Below are 19,100 nucleotides of genomic sequence, written 5' to 3' on the forward strand. Positions count from 1 at the left end.
ATTTGTATTAGCACTTTTTTAAAATTGAAGTATAATTGTTAATTAGTTTCAGGTGTACAACATAATGATTCAGCAATTCTGTACATCACTCAGTGCTCATCAAGTAAGTAAACTCCCCAAATGTCACTAAATAATGTTATTACAATCTTACTATATATATGCCCTATATTGTACTTTTCATCTCTGTACTCATTTATTATATAATGGAACTTTGTATATCTATCTTAATCCCCTTTATCTATTTCATCCACCCTCCCCTCGATCTCCCACTTCCCCTCTAGCAACCACCAATCTGCTGTCTGTATTTAAGAGTCTGGGGGTTTTTTTGTCTCCATTTCTTCATTTGTTTTATTTCTTAAGATTCCACATGAACGAAATCATGTGGTTGTCTTTTTCTTACTTCTTTCACTTACCATTATACCCTCTAGGTCTATCCATGTTGTTGTAAATGGCAAGATCTCATTCTTTTTTATGGCTGAAAAATATTCTATATAATATTATGTATATACATTGATATACATCTACATATAATATTTTATATATAGCCACATCTTTATCCACTCAGCTGTTGATAGACTCTTGGTATGCTTCCATATCTTGACTGTTGTTTCCGTTTATCTTACCCAGTAATGGAATTACTGGATCATACGGTATTTATTTCTATTTTTAATTTTTTGAGGAACCTCCATGCTGTTTTCCACAGTGGCTGCACTAGTTTGCATTTCCACCAGCAGTGCACAAGGGTTCCTTTTTCTCCACTTGTCTTTTTAATTCTATCAATTCTGGCAGGTGTCAGGTGGTAACTCATTGCGGTTTTCATTTGCATTTCCCTGATGATTAGTGATGAAGAGCATCATTTCATGTTTCTGTTTACCATCTGTAGCTGGTCTTTGGAAAACTGTCTATTCAGGTCTTCTGCCCATTTTTTAATTAATTGTTTTTTTGCTCTTGAGTTATATGTTTTTTATGTATTTTGGATATTAACCCCTTATTGGATAGAATCATTTGCAAATATCTTCCCCCATTCAGTAGATTGCCTTTTTCTTTTGTTAATGGTTTCCTTCACTATGCAAAAGCTTTTTATTTTAATGTAGTCCCAGTAGCTTATTTTTGCTTCCCTTGCCTTAGGTGACCTATCTAGAAAAAATGTTGCTAAAGCCAATGCCGAGGAGATTACTGCCTATGTTTTCTTCTATTTTATGGTTTCAGGTCCCATATTTTGGTCTTTAATCCATTTTGAATTTATTTTTGTGTATGGTGTAAGAAAATGGTCCAGTTTCATTCTTTTGCATGTAGCTGTCCCATTTTCCCAGCACCTTTTGCTGAAGAGACTGTCTTTTCCCCCATTGTATATTCTTGCCTCCTTCACTGTAGATTAATTAGTCATATAAATATGGGATTATATCTGCATTGATCTGTGTGTCTGTTTTTGTGCCAGTACCATACTATTTGGATTAGGTGGCTTTGTAGGATATCTTACAATCTGAAATTGTGATGTCTTCAGCTTTGTTCTTTTTTCTCAAGATTGCTTTGGCTATTCGGGGTGTTTTATGGTTCCATACAAATTTTGGTATTCTAGTTTTGTGAACAATGCTGTTGGTATTTTGATGGGGATTGCATAAAATCCATAGATTGCTTTGGGTAGTATGGACATTTTAACTACTAATTCTTCTGACCCATAAGCGTGGAATGGCTTTCCATTTGTGTTGTTTTCAATTTCACAGTATAGGTCCTTCACTTACTTGGGTAAGTTTATTTGTAGGCATTTTGCTCAGAACTTTTTTTAGTGCTCTAAGTGTGCTCAGAACTATTTTCAGAGCCAACTAAATGAGAAAAAATAATTATTTTCACCTCTCAAGAAACATGTTATCCATGTATTTTTCACCTCTTCACCATACTTACCTGGGGATGACTTTTGACTGTTTAACAACAACAAAATCATAAAGGGAACCACTACCATTGATAATCATGTCACCATATTAATTTAATAAAGGCAAATCTCAAAAAAAATCTGAAAGGATTTTGTCAGTGATTCTAGAACTTAGATCACCTTGCCATTTTAGGTGACTATTTTAAAGGAGCTATTACATACACTGTGCTGTTTAAATACCCACTTTATTTTTAGAAAGTCATTAGCCAAGTTCCTAAAATATTAAGCACTGTTAAACCTAACCTAACCAATCGCCCCCCCCCAAAAAAATGATGTGGGGCAAGTTGATCTCTGAATTTAAGAGTAAAGAACAAACTACGGTCATAAAGATAAAATAGTGTTTTGTTTTAAAATCTAATTGAATTCCTTTTTCCACTACAGTAGCAGCAATCCTTGAGGGGATAATGGCTTGATAGCCCCACTGTTGAGAGCCCTCTTTTAGGTTTCTCAGGTCAAAATAAATTGTATGAATGTGTTAATAGGGATGCTAGTCTATGTTTCTTCCACATTATTGTGGAATCCATAAAGCAGTTTTTCGGATACAGTTAAATACAAGGACTCAACAACACTTAAGGTGAGTATATTTCACTTTAGCCAAGAACGCATTTTCTTAATGAGAATTTTTCTAAGTGACTTACTTATTCAAGAGAATCATCCACTTACAAATCCCTTTGTATTCATTGCAAACTACCTTAAAAGACTTTCCATGTAATAGAAGAAAAATTCTAATCAGCTCCTGAAATTGTAAACGTTTGCCCTGTGACTTTGAATTTGGGTTTCCTATTTAAAACTCTCTGTCCATACATAGTATCTTAGCATATAGGGCAGGTTTTGTGGAATTGGCTGTTAGCTGATCCCTCACTGAACCTGTTAGGATTTTTGCCTAAGCTGCTCCCAGTGTCCCACAAACAATACAGGTAAATCTACAGCCTATATTTTATCACACCATCCCAGACAGGCCTTTCCAAGTGTGCGAAAATCTATCTAGGCATTTTCTCATGATGCAGTAACAGATGGAAACAATATCTTCCATAGCTTAGGTGGCCCATGCTGAAGATAGGTTCCTAGCAAACAAACATTTTTATGTGGATGGTTTTCATATAGTAATCTTTTAGTCTACAAGTATTTTTAGGTCAAGGTATATGTAAGAAATACAAATATCTATGTATATATGCGTATGTGAATACATATATACAGTCAATCCTCATTCTTCCTGGATTCTGTATTTGCAAATCTGCTTATCACTGAAATTTATTCATCATTCTAAAACCAATACTCTGTTTTATGATCATTCACAGGCATGCTCAGAGCCTCAAAAAATGTGAGCCACCAAACAAGTACGTTCCCAGCTGAGGTTGAACCTGGTGACATTCTGTTTTTCGATTTCACCTCTCGTAAATGGAAACAAGTTTCCTTGATAGGTTATTTAAAAGGAGTTTTTTGCATTTTTTTGTTTGCTTGTTTGTTTTAGTGATTTCCCTGTTTAAAATGGCCCTTAAATGTAGTGCTCTGGTGCTATCTAGTGTTCTGAGTGCAAGAAGGCTGAGATGGGCCTTACGGAGGAAATACTATAAGGTTCATCCGGGCATGAGTTACAGTGCTGTTGTCCATGAGTTCAATGTTAATGAATCAAAAGTATATATTAAATATGGCATTTTTAAACAAACACAAAACGAGTTTATGTCTTGATCGGTTAACAAAAATGTGAACAGAGGATCGTAGAAACTTAACCTTGTATTTCTACTAGGAGCTGTGGTTCAGCATTCACTAATTCAGTGCTGGCAGGAACTTTATAAAACATAATTACCGTGAATGGGAATGACTGTGTGTGGGGGGGTGTGTGTGTATAAAAATAGCATCCCCCTGCCCCTGTATTGGTATATTAAATACTAACCACAGGCACTGTATCATAAAGAATTTTGGGATGTGATTCTGCAAGTTTCTTGATCTTTCTATTCCAGGAAGCTCCATCCAAAAATAATCCATGAATGAAAACACCTAAATATAAAAGAAGCAGGTTAATACACCTGTTTAAATATGCATATTGATTAAGTTCTGAATCTGAAATTCCTATAAGTGAGTGCTCTGCAGAGGGTACTAGGTCAGCAGCCTAAGCCTTGTTCTAAAATAAAAGCAATATTCTGAATGCTTCATCTTAACATCCATATTCTAAGAATATCTATACTTTGCCTAGTTAATTCAATAATAAGATTTAATGTGGAAAATAAAAAAAATTTTAAATTAGTCTATGGGAAATTCTCAGTCTGGGTGAACAGTATCAGATTTATATTTTTAATTGGCCAGTGATTATAATGTGAGAGGCCATGGAATCTGCAAGAAAAATTCTTAATGTAGTTGTAAGGGATCCAGTGGCTTCTAGGCAGCATGTGAAGAGAATATCCTTGCTCAGATCTCTAATATCGTGAAAGTTATTTCTCTCTTCCCCTTCTAGAATTTATTCTCACTCCTAGATGTCTCCTTAGTCTGTGTGAGAGAACACAAGGATGAACTCCCTCTGGAACGTAATGTCATACACTATCCACTGAAGAAGAACACAAATTAGGAAATCACTGAAACTCCGATCCTTTTGTCCTTTTGTATAAAGCCTCACAAATTGAATATAGGTATATGCACATGAAAACATTTCATCGTAATGGTTGCACAGACGTGAAGGGAAGCAATGTGGAACTTAGACCTAGGTCTTAGTTCCTAATTTTCTGTGTGACGTTGAGCAAGTCTTTTAACTTTAGGCCTGTTTGGTCCTCTGAGAACAACTGGAAAACTGAAAATGCCTACTTTGTCTACCTTGTAGAGTTGTTAGAGTCAAATCAGCTAATATCGCCAAAAGCGCTTCGTAAAGTTGTATATAAAAATCCACATGGGCTGTGCTGTCCAATAGGACTTTGTGTGATGATTGATAGAAATATTCTATATCTGTACTTTCTAATATGGTAGCCACTGGCTATTCAAGACCTGAAACATGGCTAGTGTGACTGAGGGACTTTAATTACAATTTAATTTTAAAAGCCACATGTGGATAATCCAGTGATGGATGTTGAGGGGGAGGAAGACTTTCTCCTCTCTAGGTTTTAACTGATGGAAAGAATAGTTGGAATAAAGTATCAGTTTTATTAACGGGCAAAGCACTTGTCCAGTAACTTTTCAAGTATTACTCTGGTAAAGCTAAATTGCAAAATGCACCTTGAGCCTGGAGCAATGTTGGGGATAGACCTGCCTGAGGGAGAGAGGATGGTCTGTAACCACATCCTACATGCTAATCTTTCCAGCCAGATCCAAGGCCTGCAGGGCAGCCACAGTAATAGATGGGAACAGGGAAACAGAAGACTACAGAGAGGTCCAGAGAGCCGTTTAATACCCTGCCCCACTGACTTGTAAGCATGGCCCAGTAAATCTCTGATTCTAACCAATTAGATTATCTATTCCTCACTTGGGGAAGAAAGATAATGTCAGAAAAAGTGAACAGTTCATTTCAACACCTAAGAAAAGTGGCAATAAGGATAAAATTAACTCCAACCCAGCAACAATTTTATAGGAAATGTGTATAGGAAACACGTTACTCTTTCCTATGTATTTCCCATACGGACCATAGGGAAGACACAAGATCTAAAAGGATAGGTAGATGTTAACTGGGTCCTGGTTCAGAACCGCTCCTACACTAGCCAGACCTTTGCCATCTAGGATGTGGTCGGCATACAGTGTCAGCTAGGGCTTCTTCAGCTCCTCTCTTCACCATTTTCTGCCTCCTTGCTGTGTAATGCCCTTCACTGGGGATTCTGAGTTCCCCATTAGTACTAATAATTCAGATAAGAGGAATCTTAGCAAGTACAGCTAGAATGTATGATTCCAAATCTATGCAAATTTACAGTGGCATGGTGGCCACTTTACAAGTCACTCTTAAGAGTGACCTTTTTCATTAAGTTTAATTTAATCTTAGGTAAATAAGGTTGACTTCTTTGTGAACCCCAGAACCCAGAAACAAGCAACACACTAAAGTGTGTATGAAAGAGACAGGCTGATGGAATGGTAGAGATAAACTGCGGGGGGGAACAATAGTCTAGGTCAAGCTTTTCCCAGGTGTGATCTGGGTTCCTCCCGTGAGGGTCCCATAAGAAAGGTGTTCCTTGGGAAAAGTCCATTGCTCCAAATCATTCCATGGAATCTCATTTTATTTTGATAGTTAGCTAAGTTGGAAGGAAAAAACAGGAATGACAAAAAATGCTATATTGTGGATATCTGTGTTTATTGGTGAAAATGTATGTGTGTGTCTGGGTGTGTGTGTGTGTGTGTGTGTCCAAAACAAACATTCACAAATTAGTGACTGTCTACCAGCTATTATAAATCAAACCTTGGCTGATATTTTAGTATTCAGTGAAATGGTTTATTTAACTGATGGTTACTCTTTACTACATGATCTCAGAACACTAAATGGTCCTTATTAATCCTTAAATTGTACTTGATATCTGTTCCACTATTTTCCAGATAATTTTGGATTTTAATATATTTAGATCTTGAATAAGAGCAGTTGTGGGTTAAATTAGTAAATCACTGTAAAAAGAAATACCAATGACCTTGTACCATGTCTAAGTTCAGTGTATAATGATTGGCAATTCAGTAGTTTTATCTTAAATATTAACTAGTTTATAAAACTTCAGGCAATGCTCTTAGTAATTCTATTTTTTACTGAGTTCAAAAACCTATAACTCTGAGGGACCTCAATACTACCTAGCCTTCAATCAAAATGCCATCTTCCCTGCCTTTTATCATAATGATATAAGAATTTAGAAAAAAAAAATCTTGCAATACTTAAGAATCAACCATAGCTTCTTCAAGAAACTTTCCTTGAGAAATGTGATAATATTTTCAAACTTGTACTTCTATAAAAATACTCAGCAGGCCTTAGAGAAAGCAGCTAGTGAAGCGTAAGAGTCAGATCTCCTGGGGTTTGGCCAACTCTTCCCATTGTTGGCTGAGAGACCTTGGGCAAGTTAGTTAACTTTCCTGAGCCTTAGTTTCCACCTGTGTATAATGGGAGAATTCTGGAACCCAACAGTGATACAGAGCAACTGCATACCCCTCCTCTGATTTTCTTTTACCCAACTTAATTGGAACCAAATTATTTATCCTTCTTGGTATATTGCTAATCTATATTTTGACTTTTATTAGGGTGGGGGAATATCTATTTATTGATATCTTTTACAACATGTATTATAGTGAGCTGTACACAGAATGTATTATTTTAAAGGCTGATATAATTGAAGAAACAATAAACTAAACACCTTAGTAGAAAGTTGTTACATGCCCTTCAGGCATTCAACAATATGCCCATTCTGAGTGTGTTAGGAATAAAAATATAAGAAAAGAGCAACAGTCCCAGGATTAAGTCCTTGGACACTCCAATTTTTAGAGGAGGAAAAGCTAGCAAAGAAGCATGAATGTATCCAGTGAGAGAATCAGGAGAAACAAAGGGAGAAGGATGTCTCTAGGAGAGTGATGTCAACTGGTAGGAAGTGCTAAGAGTTTAAGATGAAGACTGAATTCATGGGATTTGCCAATACGGAAGTCATTACTAACTCTGAAGAGAAGAACATCAGTTTATTGGAGAGGATGAGAGGTAGATGGCAATTGGGAAGTGAGAACCTGGAGAGGGCATGTAAAGACAATTCTTTGGAGACATTTGCTATAAAAGAGAGAGAGACATGGGACAGTAGCTGAGGGGATGTGGATATTAAGACGTTGGAATTCTTTGTTGATTTGTTTTTAAGATGACAGATTGTAAAGTATATTGCATGTTGATAGGAATTTCTTGTCTCAACTATTTGAGAGTAACATACATGATGATTAAAATTTTAACAGTTGAGCAAAGTAAGCAAGAATGTCATGTCTGTTCAGTACCTAGATATAAGCCAACTCATTCTGTCACTGCACTTACCATCTTCTGGAGCATGCTTATACTCTTTGTCTTCCATCACTTCATAGTCAAACCCAAGAAGATCAATGGGGATGGTGTATTTCCTGGCGTAGTTCTGCTGGGCACCAGTCAGGAAGGCTTGTGTGAAGAAGAAGCCAGAAAGCCAGAAGACTGGAGGAGGGCCAACTTCATACCATTGCTGTGGTGTCAAAGCACATGTGTTCTAAGGCTAGAACTTTCAACTTTGATTTCAACACTGCTTAATAAAATTTACCCCCAAAGACTCCCCCTATTATCTTTTAGGTAGACTAATAAATGAGCTAACACTTCGAGGAATAAAAAGCTATACTGTCAAGGTTTTAAAAAGCTGCTTATTCAGTGTTTGTTCTGACTTCAATTTCATATCCATTGCACCAGCTAGGGTACCACAATGTGGGTTAATGCAGAAGTAAATGTCTTTATACGTGCCCAATGATTCCTTCCAAAAAGCTCCATACAATAATGAAGATCAATATATGTTGTTGCACAATATATCATGTTACATAGTTGAATAGAATAGATCCCTATAACATCTGGTAATATTTTTCCCATTTTTTTCTCTCTAGTCATTAGTGCCCAGTAGAATATTCCTTTAGAAGTTTTCCCACCTACTTTACCAAAATACAATGAAATCCAACATATGGAAATACAATATTACACAAAGAACTTCCAAAAGAAACAGTAGTGAGATCTTAAGATTTTTATAAATACCAAGATACCTAAATAATTCTGTTTATATCATACCTTAATAAGCTAATTGAGTACTGACTTTAAATAGTAAATTATAGAAGTCAAATGAATTTGAAGAACTTTTCCCTGTTAGAGTCCAAGGTAGAACCTTCATCTTTCAAGAACAATCTTATTTCTTAAGTATCAACTCTAGTATAACAGAAGTCCTGTGTTATGGAAGGGAAGTTGAGTCATTTTATCCCTGCAGAAATTTTCTCACAGGCAGTTTTTCACATAAGTCACAGGCAGTTTTTGATGCATTATGAACAGTATCTAGGAAATTAATACTTGTAATGAATATAATTAATAACATAGTTAAGCATCAGTATTGCCAGATAATTAGGAGACCGGCTTCTGCTCACTCAACATTTCCAAGACAATTAGCCATTGAGATTATTACTGTCTTGGGCTGAACCAGCAGCCTAGTGATTTCATGATCTGGAAGAGTGCTGGACAAGGAAGAGATAGTTTGCCTGGCTTTCTAAGGTGCTGTGCTCTAGGAATCTATTTTAATGCTTAGTATTTAATGGGAAAATCAACATAGCCAGTTGTTTTCTCTCTTCAAGCATCACTGGCTTGAGTGTGTAAGTTTACTAAATATGAACACCTGTTCCTAAAGGAGCTTTCAGAGATTCTATTTCCAATACTAGTATTTTGAAAGTTTAGTGTAACAGTTACATAAATTATATGCAATACTGAGTAGTGGTCATACGTGCCTGGCATGCACAGAAAAACTAGAGAGTAATATCACATTAGGCATCCTGATAAATAAAATGAAATAGGGGCGCCTGGGTGGCTCAGTTGGTTAAGCCACTGCCTTCGGCTCAGGTTATGATCCTGGAGTCCCGGGATCGAGTCCCACATCAGGCTCCCTGCTCAGCAGGGAGTCTGCTTCTCCCTCTGACCCTCCTCCCTCTCATGCTCTCTGTCTCTCATTCTCTCTCTCGCAAATAAATAAAAATCTTAAAAAAAATAAAATAAAATAAAATGAAATAAAAAGAAACAATATATGATCATTTAGATGAACTCACCTGCAAGAATTTTAGTCTTGAAAGGAAGTCATTCACATAGCTCCCAAGTGGTTTAAGGCTTGGGTATGATTTACCCATCCACATTCCTGGAATTTTGACATTCAGAATGCTGCTAACCACTTCTTCAAGATCTGTAGACATCACCACAAGCCCCTGAAACACATTTAACCTTTGGTTAACATGATAATACTGATTTTGGACAATCCTCTCTTAAATACCCTTTTCATAATTATCCTTTAAGATGGTGATTAAAGCTGAGTCATATAGCAAAAACAGAAAAGATACGTTCTTTTGCTGCCAGTAAGTCATGGAGTCATTGAACTATTCCTTACAAAACATTGACAATTTTACTTTTAATCAAATTTTTGTGGAAAATTTTCTTATTGAGGTGTAATTGACATATAACATCGTACAGTTGACCCTTGAACAAATGGGTTTGAACTGCATGGGTCCATGTGGATTTTTTTCAATAAATACACTGAAATTTTTGAGATTTGTAACTATTTGAAGAAACTCATGGATGAACCAAGTAACCTAGAAATACTGAAAAATTTCAGAAAAAGGTAAGAATACAGTACATAATACATAAAACATACAAATTATGTGTTGACTGTTTATGTTATGGACAAGGCTTCTAGTCATCAGTAGGCTATTAGTAGTTAAGGTTTTGAGAAGTTGGGAGTTACATGTGGATTTTTGACTACATGGGGGTCAGCACCCCTAACCCCCATGTTGTTCAAGTATCAACTGTATTAGTTTCATATATACAACTTAATATTTGGATATATTGCAAAATGGTCACAATAGTCGGGGTAACATCTGTCACCATACATAGTTACAATATTTTTCTTGTGATGAGAACTTTTAAGATTCACTCTCAACAACTTCCAAATTTGCAATACAGTATTATTAACTATAGTCATTATGCTGTACATTGCACCCCCCATGGCTTTTATTTTATAACTGGAAGTTTGTGCCTTTTGACCTCCTTCACCCGTTTGCCCACCATGGAAAATCTTAATACTTAGCTACTCACTAGCTATTTAATCACAGCCTAATTTTTTTTGTTTTAATTTTTTTTATTGTTATGTTTTCACAGCCTAATTTTGACTTAGTTTACTGCTCTATTAAATAGAAAACTAATACATCTCTGTCCTGCCTTCTTAAAAGAATAGTGATGATTTTAAAATTAGAAAAATTATATGAAGCCCTTTGAAAAAAAATTTTTTTTAAAGATTTTATTTATTTATTTGACAGAGAGAGACACAGCAAGAGAGGGAACACAAGCAGGGGGAGTGGGAGAGGGAGAAGAAGGCTTCCCGATGTGGGCTCGATCCCAGGACCCTGGGATCATGACCTGAGCCAAAGGCAGACGCTTAACGACTGAGCCACCCAGGCGCCCCTGAAGCCCTTTGAAAATTTAAAATAGTCTCAGTTCCACTTATGAAGTCTAATTGATCTTATCCCATTTTGTTATTTATTTAAGTAAACTCTATGCCCAACATGGGGCTCAAAATCACAACCCTGAGATCAAGAGTTGCATGCTCTACCAGCTGAGCCAGCCAGGTGCCCCAATCTTATCCCATTTTGAATCACTGGTGGACAGATGTTAAAACTTTGAGGCCTTTGAAAATTACTGCCTCATTGATCTTACAGTTGGGCTAGTTGGCATCATCATTTCTCTTTTCTTTATAGTTGACAATATTATTCCAACTAACATATGGAGAAGATTTTAGAGTAAATTTAATGGGTTCAACACCCACATTTCCTTTGCCTCCTTTCCCAAACCCACTAAAAACAACAGTAAGAGAATTTATGTTTTAAGGGCATAAGCTTCCCAGTGCAGAAAAAATAGGGAAAGGCAAAATGACAACACAATTTTGAGCGCTAGAAAGCATTTGGACTGTTGGCAGATGATGTTGAAGCCAGGCAATAACCTGATCCTAATCTAGCAGAGGAGAAAGCTAAGCAGCAACTAGATATCACTGCAGAATACCCAAAAGTATTTGGAATTGACAGCCCTAGGTGAAAGTGAGGAGCGGAAGATGGTGCTAATTGAAAAGGGTTATTGAAATTGGGTTTCAAAAACAGATTTCTAGGACTTCTCCCACAAATCTGCACATCACCTACTTTGAATGAAAACTGGAAGGGAAAATTAAGAAATCCCTGGAAGGATGCCAGGTTCAGTTGGGGTCAGATTACCATCCTGAAGTCAGGAATTAAGTGAATGAATGTACATTGGATGCTGAGGACTCTTTCCCCTTTTCCCCAGAATGCTGGAAGCCAGGCCTTTCTCTTCCAGGAAGGATACAGGAAGAACCAGGTCAAGGAGAAATACATGGTCCTGAATGCTTCTTAGCCAAACATCCCAGCCAGATGACACTACAACCAGCCTAGTAGATGCCTTTTTCAATAATAGCTCCTATTCAACCACTTTTCTCCTCCTCCAATGCTACTATAAGAAACAAGCTCAGCTGGACTACTTTAATAGCGTAATTGCTCCCTGCCGGCTCTCTTGCTCCCCTACAGTCCTTCCTGCAGTGGTCAGAGTGAACTTTCAAAAAATGTAAAACAGATCATTTCACTTCATTGCTTAAAATGCTCTGAAGACTTCCCCTTACTTTTACACTTTAGAACAAAATTCATGATCTTAACCATGGCCAACAAGTCCACTATGAGTCTGTGGCTTCTCTCTGTCCTACCATTTCCCTCATGCCATGCTCACTCCACTCCAGCCACAAGACCCTTCCCTACTGGGTTTCCAGACCAGGCCAAGCTTGTTCTTCTCATGTTCTTTGCACTTGCTATATCCTTTGCCCAAATGTTCCGTGGTTTGCCTTTAAGTGCAGGCCTCTGCTCAAGAGTCAGCTCCTCAGAGTTGTCTGACACAAAATGACTGAAAGAGTTTCCCACTCATCACTCTCTACCCTCTGATCCTTTATTTTTCTTCCATGGAATTTAACGTTTATCAAAATTGTATCTTTATTTTTAAATTTTTGTCTCCTTTATTAAAACTTCAGCTCTATGGGGGCGCCAGGTGGCTCAGTCGGTTAAACGTCCGGCTCTTTATTTCAGCTCAGGTCATGATCTCAAGGTCGGGAGACTGAGCCCAGCGTCCAGCTCTGCACTAGGTGTAGAGTCTGCTTGGGATTCTCTCCCTCTCTCTCTCAAAAATAAAATAAAATTAAAGATTGGTTATTTATTTTTAAAAAATGGTGGGGGGAGCACCTGGGTGGCACAGTGGTTAAATGTTTGACTCCTTGTTTCAGCTCAGATCATTGTCTCAGTGGCTTGAGATGAAGCCCCCAAGTCAGGCTCAGCGCGGAGTCTGCTTAAGTTTCTCTCTCCCTCTCCCTCTGCTCCCCCTCCCTGCTCTCTTTCTCTCTCTCTCAAATAAATAAATCTTTAAAACTTAAGCTCTATGAAGGCAAAGGTTTGGTTTTTCTAACTCCTTTGTGTTTTCTTAGCATGTATCCTATCTAGCAAACCATGCTATCTAACATACTCCATACTTCCTTACCCACTTACTAACTGTAATCCCCAGAATCCTATATGTTCTTCAAGGGCAGGGATTTTGCTTCTATCCCCAGAATGAAGAACAAAGAGCGCTTGCACACAATCTCCCCTCAATAAATATTTGCTGAGTAAAATGAATGATAAGTTATTGCAATAAGTTTTCTTTGGTATATCTCCCCTTACCTTGATTGCTTTTTGAATGTTAATGCATGATTCCCTGATGGTCTGCAACAACTTATTGAACCGTCCCATCTCTTGGACAAGCACAGTGTTCATGCTCTGAGTGTAAGTTGTTGGGTACCTCCTCATTGCTGCCTCAACATCAAAGTTGTTGGGAAGTTTGCCCAAGATGTCACCAGCAACCTCATCTACTACTTCATCTGATGATTTTGCACCAGCATCTGCTGAACGAGACTGTAAAGAATTCAAACTAAAAATCAGAAATCCTCATAAAGGTGTAGGAATTGCTGAATAGGAAAACTCCTAAGGTAAATTTTATAAGAATGAGTACTATTCTGCTATTTTACCAATGATTCTTCTCCACACAAGATTGATTGAAGTGATAAAAACAGGCACAGGGTGGGGATTCAGGAGAAAACCAGTGTTACGGGGGAGGAAGAGGGCATGGACAGTTGTTCACAGGCAAAAGAGGGTCTGGAGCAAGAAAATGAGCAGCACACTGGGCTGCCTGGGTAGAGGGGGAGTGGATGCTGTGGAGAGAGGGAGAAAAAGCATTTATGTTGGTGGGATGGCTGAGGAACAATGAACATTAACACCCAGGAGAAGGAAATTTGATCTTGCTTTGAGAAAGCTTGCCACAAAATATATTTGCCAATAACTCTGGTACCTACTGGTTGCCAAAAGCAGAGATATAGTTTTGTCCTTGAACCAGAAGGGCAAAGAAAATAAGCTCGTCTCCTCTAAGCAGTTGGAAGAGTTATGGAGAAAGGCAGACTTTAGTGATTCACATTGAAACAAAGGAAGGGGAATTTCATTTCAATTTTTATTTTTTATGTTTATAGTGGCAGGGTGTAAATGAATCTATATTTTTTGGGAAAACCATTTAAATCCTCACAATAAATGAATGTGTGGGTGTGCATGCACTTGCGCATGCATGTTGAGAGAAAACAAACACAATTAGAATATAAATGAACATATCTCATATTTTTCCAGCCCTAGGAAATTATATTTAGCCTTATTTCAGATTTTGTATTTCCTGGTTTCTTTACTGGCACTTAGGCATAAACACAGGAGCTCTGCAAAAGTAACACTCCCAATGCTTGTTCTAATTTTTTTTCTGTTCTGTTTTTTAAAGATATTTTAAATACATAATATAAAAGTTTTGTCATTGTTAACTTGCTCTCCAAACTCTGCTGTTCTGGTCTCTTTGCCTCTGAATTGTGGTAAACCCAATGTAGAATCACTGAACTACTGCCTACCCATTAGCATAATTGTACTTACCAATCTGAGGTTGAGGATATTGAAAGAGGTTGTTTAATTACATACTGAGAAGATACCCCATGTGTATTTAGACTTATTTGTTTGGTTCTGAGTCATTTTCTGTTGGAATGAACCCATTGTTGTATGTATTCTGTAATGTGGTATACCCCATCAACCTTAAATAAAGCCAAAAGCCACTCTAAATGTCCTGTTGTCACACCCCAGTGTATCACGTGTCTAATACTCCTAAAGATCTACTTATTCATGTCTGTGCATATGCTTTTGAACTCAAGCAGGAACTGATTTTAGTGGAATTAACATATGTAAAAATGGACGTACCAAATAGTCTTCCTCCTTTCTTATTAGAAAATGTCATCTGACAGTAGACCAGAGCTAGGGGTACCATGGACTCTTCCATCAAGGATAGCACACCATTTGATCCTCCTAATCCCGTTCTTTTAACTTCCCCTCCCCCCACCCCAATCATCTCTTGTTATCTGGATTCTTTAGAATCCAGAAAGAGTTTAGCGTTATGATTCAGAACACAGATTCTGGAGCCAAACTAGTGGGAGTCAGACTGCTTGGCTTTGAGTCCTGGCTTGAAATTGTACTAGCTGACCTTAAGCAAACTACCTAATCATCTGTGTCTGTTTTCTAGCTGTAAAGGTGGGAATAATTAGCCCTTAGCTCAGAGGACTGAGGTAATGCATTACACTGTTTTACACGAAGCACTTAGAACAGTGTTAGCATACAGTCAGTACTATGTAAGTATTAACTATTATCATTATTACTCTGAGATTCCATCAAAGTGAAAAGATCAGCTAGAATTCAGTTCATGGGATGATTCACTGGACCAAATAAACATTCTTATTAAAATTTTACTCACTAAGGGAACTCTTACCATTTGGACTAATCTGCTTTCAAAAATGAAAGAAACAAACAACTGAACATTATCTGCTAAAGGGACAGCACAAGAGAAGATCTCTTAATAGAAGAGCAAGATTAAATATTTTTTATTCAAATATACTGACTCGTGCCCATGGCATGCTGAATTCTAATGCCTTAGATTACTCTCTGACATGCGCTTACATTCATGCTCTCATAAGTGGAGCTGCATGTTTACAAAGTGCCAACTGTATTTTTCTCCTCAACCTTTTTGTACATTTTATATTTACTACTGCAATTCTTTAAATATTATGTAATCTGATAAAATACTGATGTGAAAGAAACTTTCTATGTAAACTAGGTTAAATATTCTGGAATATTTGAAAAACATAAGTCATTTTATAAGCTGCTGTTGAATTAGTAAGAGACTAGAAAACAGGCAAAATTTTAGACTGGATTCTGACATCAAACCTCTTCCCAAGTATCTTTGATATTCTTCCACTTTTAAGGAATTAAAAGGGGACATAAGATATAATGCACTTGCTGGGAGAGAACGTTCCCCTTCCTGGAGTACTTTTGGAAGAGGGTATATTGCCTCTCCAAGGACAAGAGACCCGCCGCGTGCCATTGAGTTGGTCATTCATCAGCAAGGGACAGAAGCCCGCACAGAGGACAGATAACCTGTCCGCTGCTTTTCGCTGTCCTTCAGTATAAACTCCAAGTACCTGTGCAACTGTGCAACTGCCTTTCTGGGACAAAGCAGCACCAGACACAGCATGGTGAGGCTCTCCTCTGGAGGAGGGGAGAGGGTCCACACCATGCAGGGTCCTTTAAAATCTGGAGTTGTGATTCCCAGCTGCACGCCAGAGATAAAACACTGTGGCGCTGGGGGTACGGATGGCCTGGGCACAGACAGGTTGAGGGAGGGGGTTTAACAGAAGTCTGGGACACAAGAGGGGAGACTGTTCACTTTTCTGCGAGGGCTTCCTGAACAGCAGCAGGCTGAGCTCCCCTCCCTGCAGAGGAGAGAGCAGGGTGATGCCATTTCCCCCCTGCCCCCCAAACCACCAGTGAACAGTTGGACTTCAGTGTGCAATACAGCACCCGCAGTGGAGGCTAGAGCTGCTTACACCAAACCCCGCCCCCTGCACCCTGCAGGTGCATCTTTACCCTGGAAGGTCTGACTGTGAGCCAGGGCAGCAGGCCTCTACCCCAGAGGAATAACACAAGCCCCCTGCATGTACCAAGTCAACTGATCACAGAGTGCTCCAAAGGGTCAGCTTCAGTTCTGGTAGAAATAGATTTTATTTACTTATTTATTTAAGAGAGAGAGAGAGAGAGCATGCATGCACACAAGAGGGGATGAAGCAGAGGGGAAGGGAGAAGGAAGAGGAAAGAATCTCAAGTAGACTCTCCACTGAGCGCGGACTCAACTTGGGGCAATCTCATGACCCTGAAGTCATGACCAGCACCAAAACCAAGAGTCAGATTCTTAACTGACTAAGCCACCCAGGAGTCACTGTTCTAGTGGAAATAGAACCAGGCTTTCTTGCTCTTTTTTTTTTCCCCTTTGGAAACAGGCTTATAGGTTATTGTTTGTTTTCTCATTTCCTTTTCTCTTTCTTTGGATCAGGCTTCCTTTTTTCTTTTTCTTTGGAAAACTATCTTATAGTTTTTTGTTTGTTTCTTTGGAGGTTTTTTTTTTTGGTCCCTTTTCCTTTTTTTTCAGATCGGGCTTTTTGTTTGTTTGTTTAAATCAGGCTTATTTTAACAAATCAAAGCACACCTAGTTAAAGGCCTAAACACTCCCACTGCAAGCAAGGAGGAACTCTGCACAAGACTGACCTGCGGGAAAGAGCCGCCACAACACAAGAGCAGAGTGCAAACAGCATACACCAGAGACACTTCCTGAAGCACCAGGCCCTGGACAGTGTGTGACTCTTTCTTAATATAGTCTTACTCTCAATAAGTAAGTAATTAATAACAAACATAACAAGCTTTCAAATACCCAAAGACAGAAACCTAGACATAATAACGACAAGATGGGGGAATTCTCCCCTAAAGAAAGATCAAGAAGAAATCACATACCAGGGATTTGCTCAAACAAATATAAGCAATGTATCTGAACAAGAATTTAGAACAACAGTCATAAGAACACTGGCTGGACTTGAAAGAAGCATGGAAGACACCAGAGAAACCCTGGTTACAGAGACAAAAGACCTAAAAACTAGCCAGGCTGAAATAAAAAATGCTATGACTGAGATGCAAAACTGACTGTATGTAATCATAGTGATGATGGAAGAAGCAGAGGAAGAAATAGATGATACAGAAGATAAAATTATGGAAAATAATGAAGCTGAAAAAGGGAAAAAAATCTATTAGATCATGAATATAGACTTAGGGGACTCAGCAATTACATAAAGCACAACAATAGCCATATCATAGGAGTCCCTGAAGAAAAAGAGCAGGAAAAGGGTGCAGAAGGTTTATTTGAACAAATTATGGCTGAGAACTTCCCTAATCTGGGGAAAGAAACAGGCATTCAAGTCCAAGAGGCACAGAGAACTCCCCTCAAAATCAACAGAAACAGGTCAACAACCAGGACATATCATAGTGAAACTTGTAAAATACAAAGATAAAGAGAGACTTCTAAAAGTAGCTAGGGAAAAAATGTCCTTAACCTACAAGGGTAGACACATGAGGTTAGCAGCAGACCTGGCCACAGTAACTTAGCAGGCCAGAAGAGGATGGTATGGAATACTCAACGTGCTAAGGGGAAAAATATGCAGTCAAGAACACTTTATCCAGCAAGGCTATCATTCAGAATAGAAGGAAAGATAAAGAATTTCTCAGACAGGCAAAAACCAAAGGAGTTCATGAAGAGTAAACCAGCCCTGCAAGAAAAATTAAAGGGGCCCCTGAGTGGGAAAGAGACCAAAAGCAACAAAGACTAGAAAGGAAACAGAGACAATCTACAGGAACAGCAACTTTACAGGTAATACAATGGCATTAAATCGTATCTATCAATAATTACTCTGAATGTAAATGGACTCTATGCTCCAATCAAAAGACATAGGGTATAAGAATGACTAAGAAAACAAGACCCATTATATGCTGCTTACAAGAGACTCATTTTAGACCCAAAGACACCTGCAGATTGAAAGTGAGGGGGTGGAGGACCATTTACCATGCTAATGGTCATCAGAAGAAAGCTGGAGTAGCCATACTTATATCAGACAAACTAAATTTTAAACCAAAGACTGTAATAAGAGATGAGGAAGGGCACTATATCATAATAAAGGAGTCTATCCAACAAGAAAATCAAGCAATTGTAAATATTTATGCCCCCAACTTGGGATCACACAAATATCTAAATCAATAACAAACATAAAGAAACTCATTGATAATACAGTAATAGTAGGGAACTTTACCACCCCACTCACAGTAATGGACAGATCATCTAAGCAGAAGATCAACAAGGAAACAAGGGCTTTCAATGACACACTGGACCAGATGGACTTACCAGATATAGTCAGAACATTTCATCCTAAAGCAGCAGAATACACATTCTTCTCAAATGCACAGAGAACATTCTCCAGAA

The 19,100-nt window shown here is 38.1% G+C and overlaps 1 protein-coding gene across 1 annotated transcript in view; it reads right to left on the reverse strand.

The window, feature by feature from the left end:
• DNAH7 (dynein axonemal heavy chain 7) overlaps positions 1–19,100 on the reverse strand; it is a 261,052-nt gene that overhangs the window by 428 nt on the left and 241,524 nt on the right. The window contains exons 61-64 of the mRNA XM_078071131.1: positions 13,358–13,588; positions 9,659–9,811; positions 7,881–8,058; positions 3,825–3,928 (exon numbers count right to left, since the gene is read on the reverse strand). Of these exons, the coding sequence (XP_077927257.1) occupies positions 3,825–3,928; positions 7,881–8,058; positions 9,659–9,811; positions 13,358–13,588 (666 nt within the window). The remainder of the gene's footprint in view (positions 1–3,824; positions 3,929–7,880; positions 8,059–9,658; positions 9,812–13,357; positions 13,589–19,100) is intronic.

This window comes from Halichoerus grypus, chromosome 4 (assembly GCF_964656455.1).
Source record: "Halichoerus grypus chromosome 4, mHalGry1.hap1.1, whole genome shotgun sequence".
In the NCBI taxonomy this organism is placed as follows: domain Eukaryota; kingdom Metazoa; phylum Chordata; class Mammalia; order Carnivora; family Phocidae; genus Halichoerus; species Halichoerus grypus.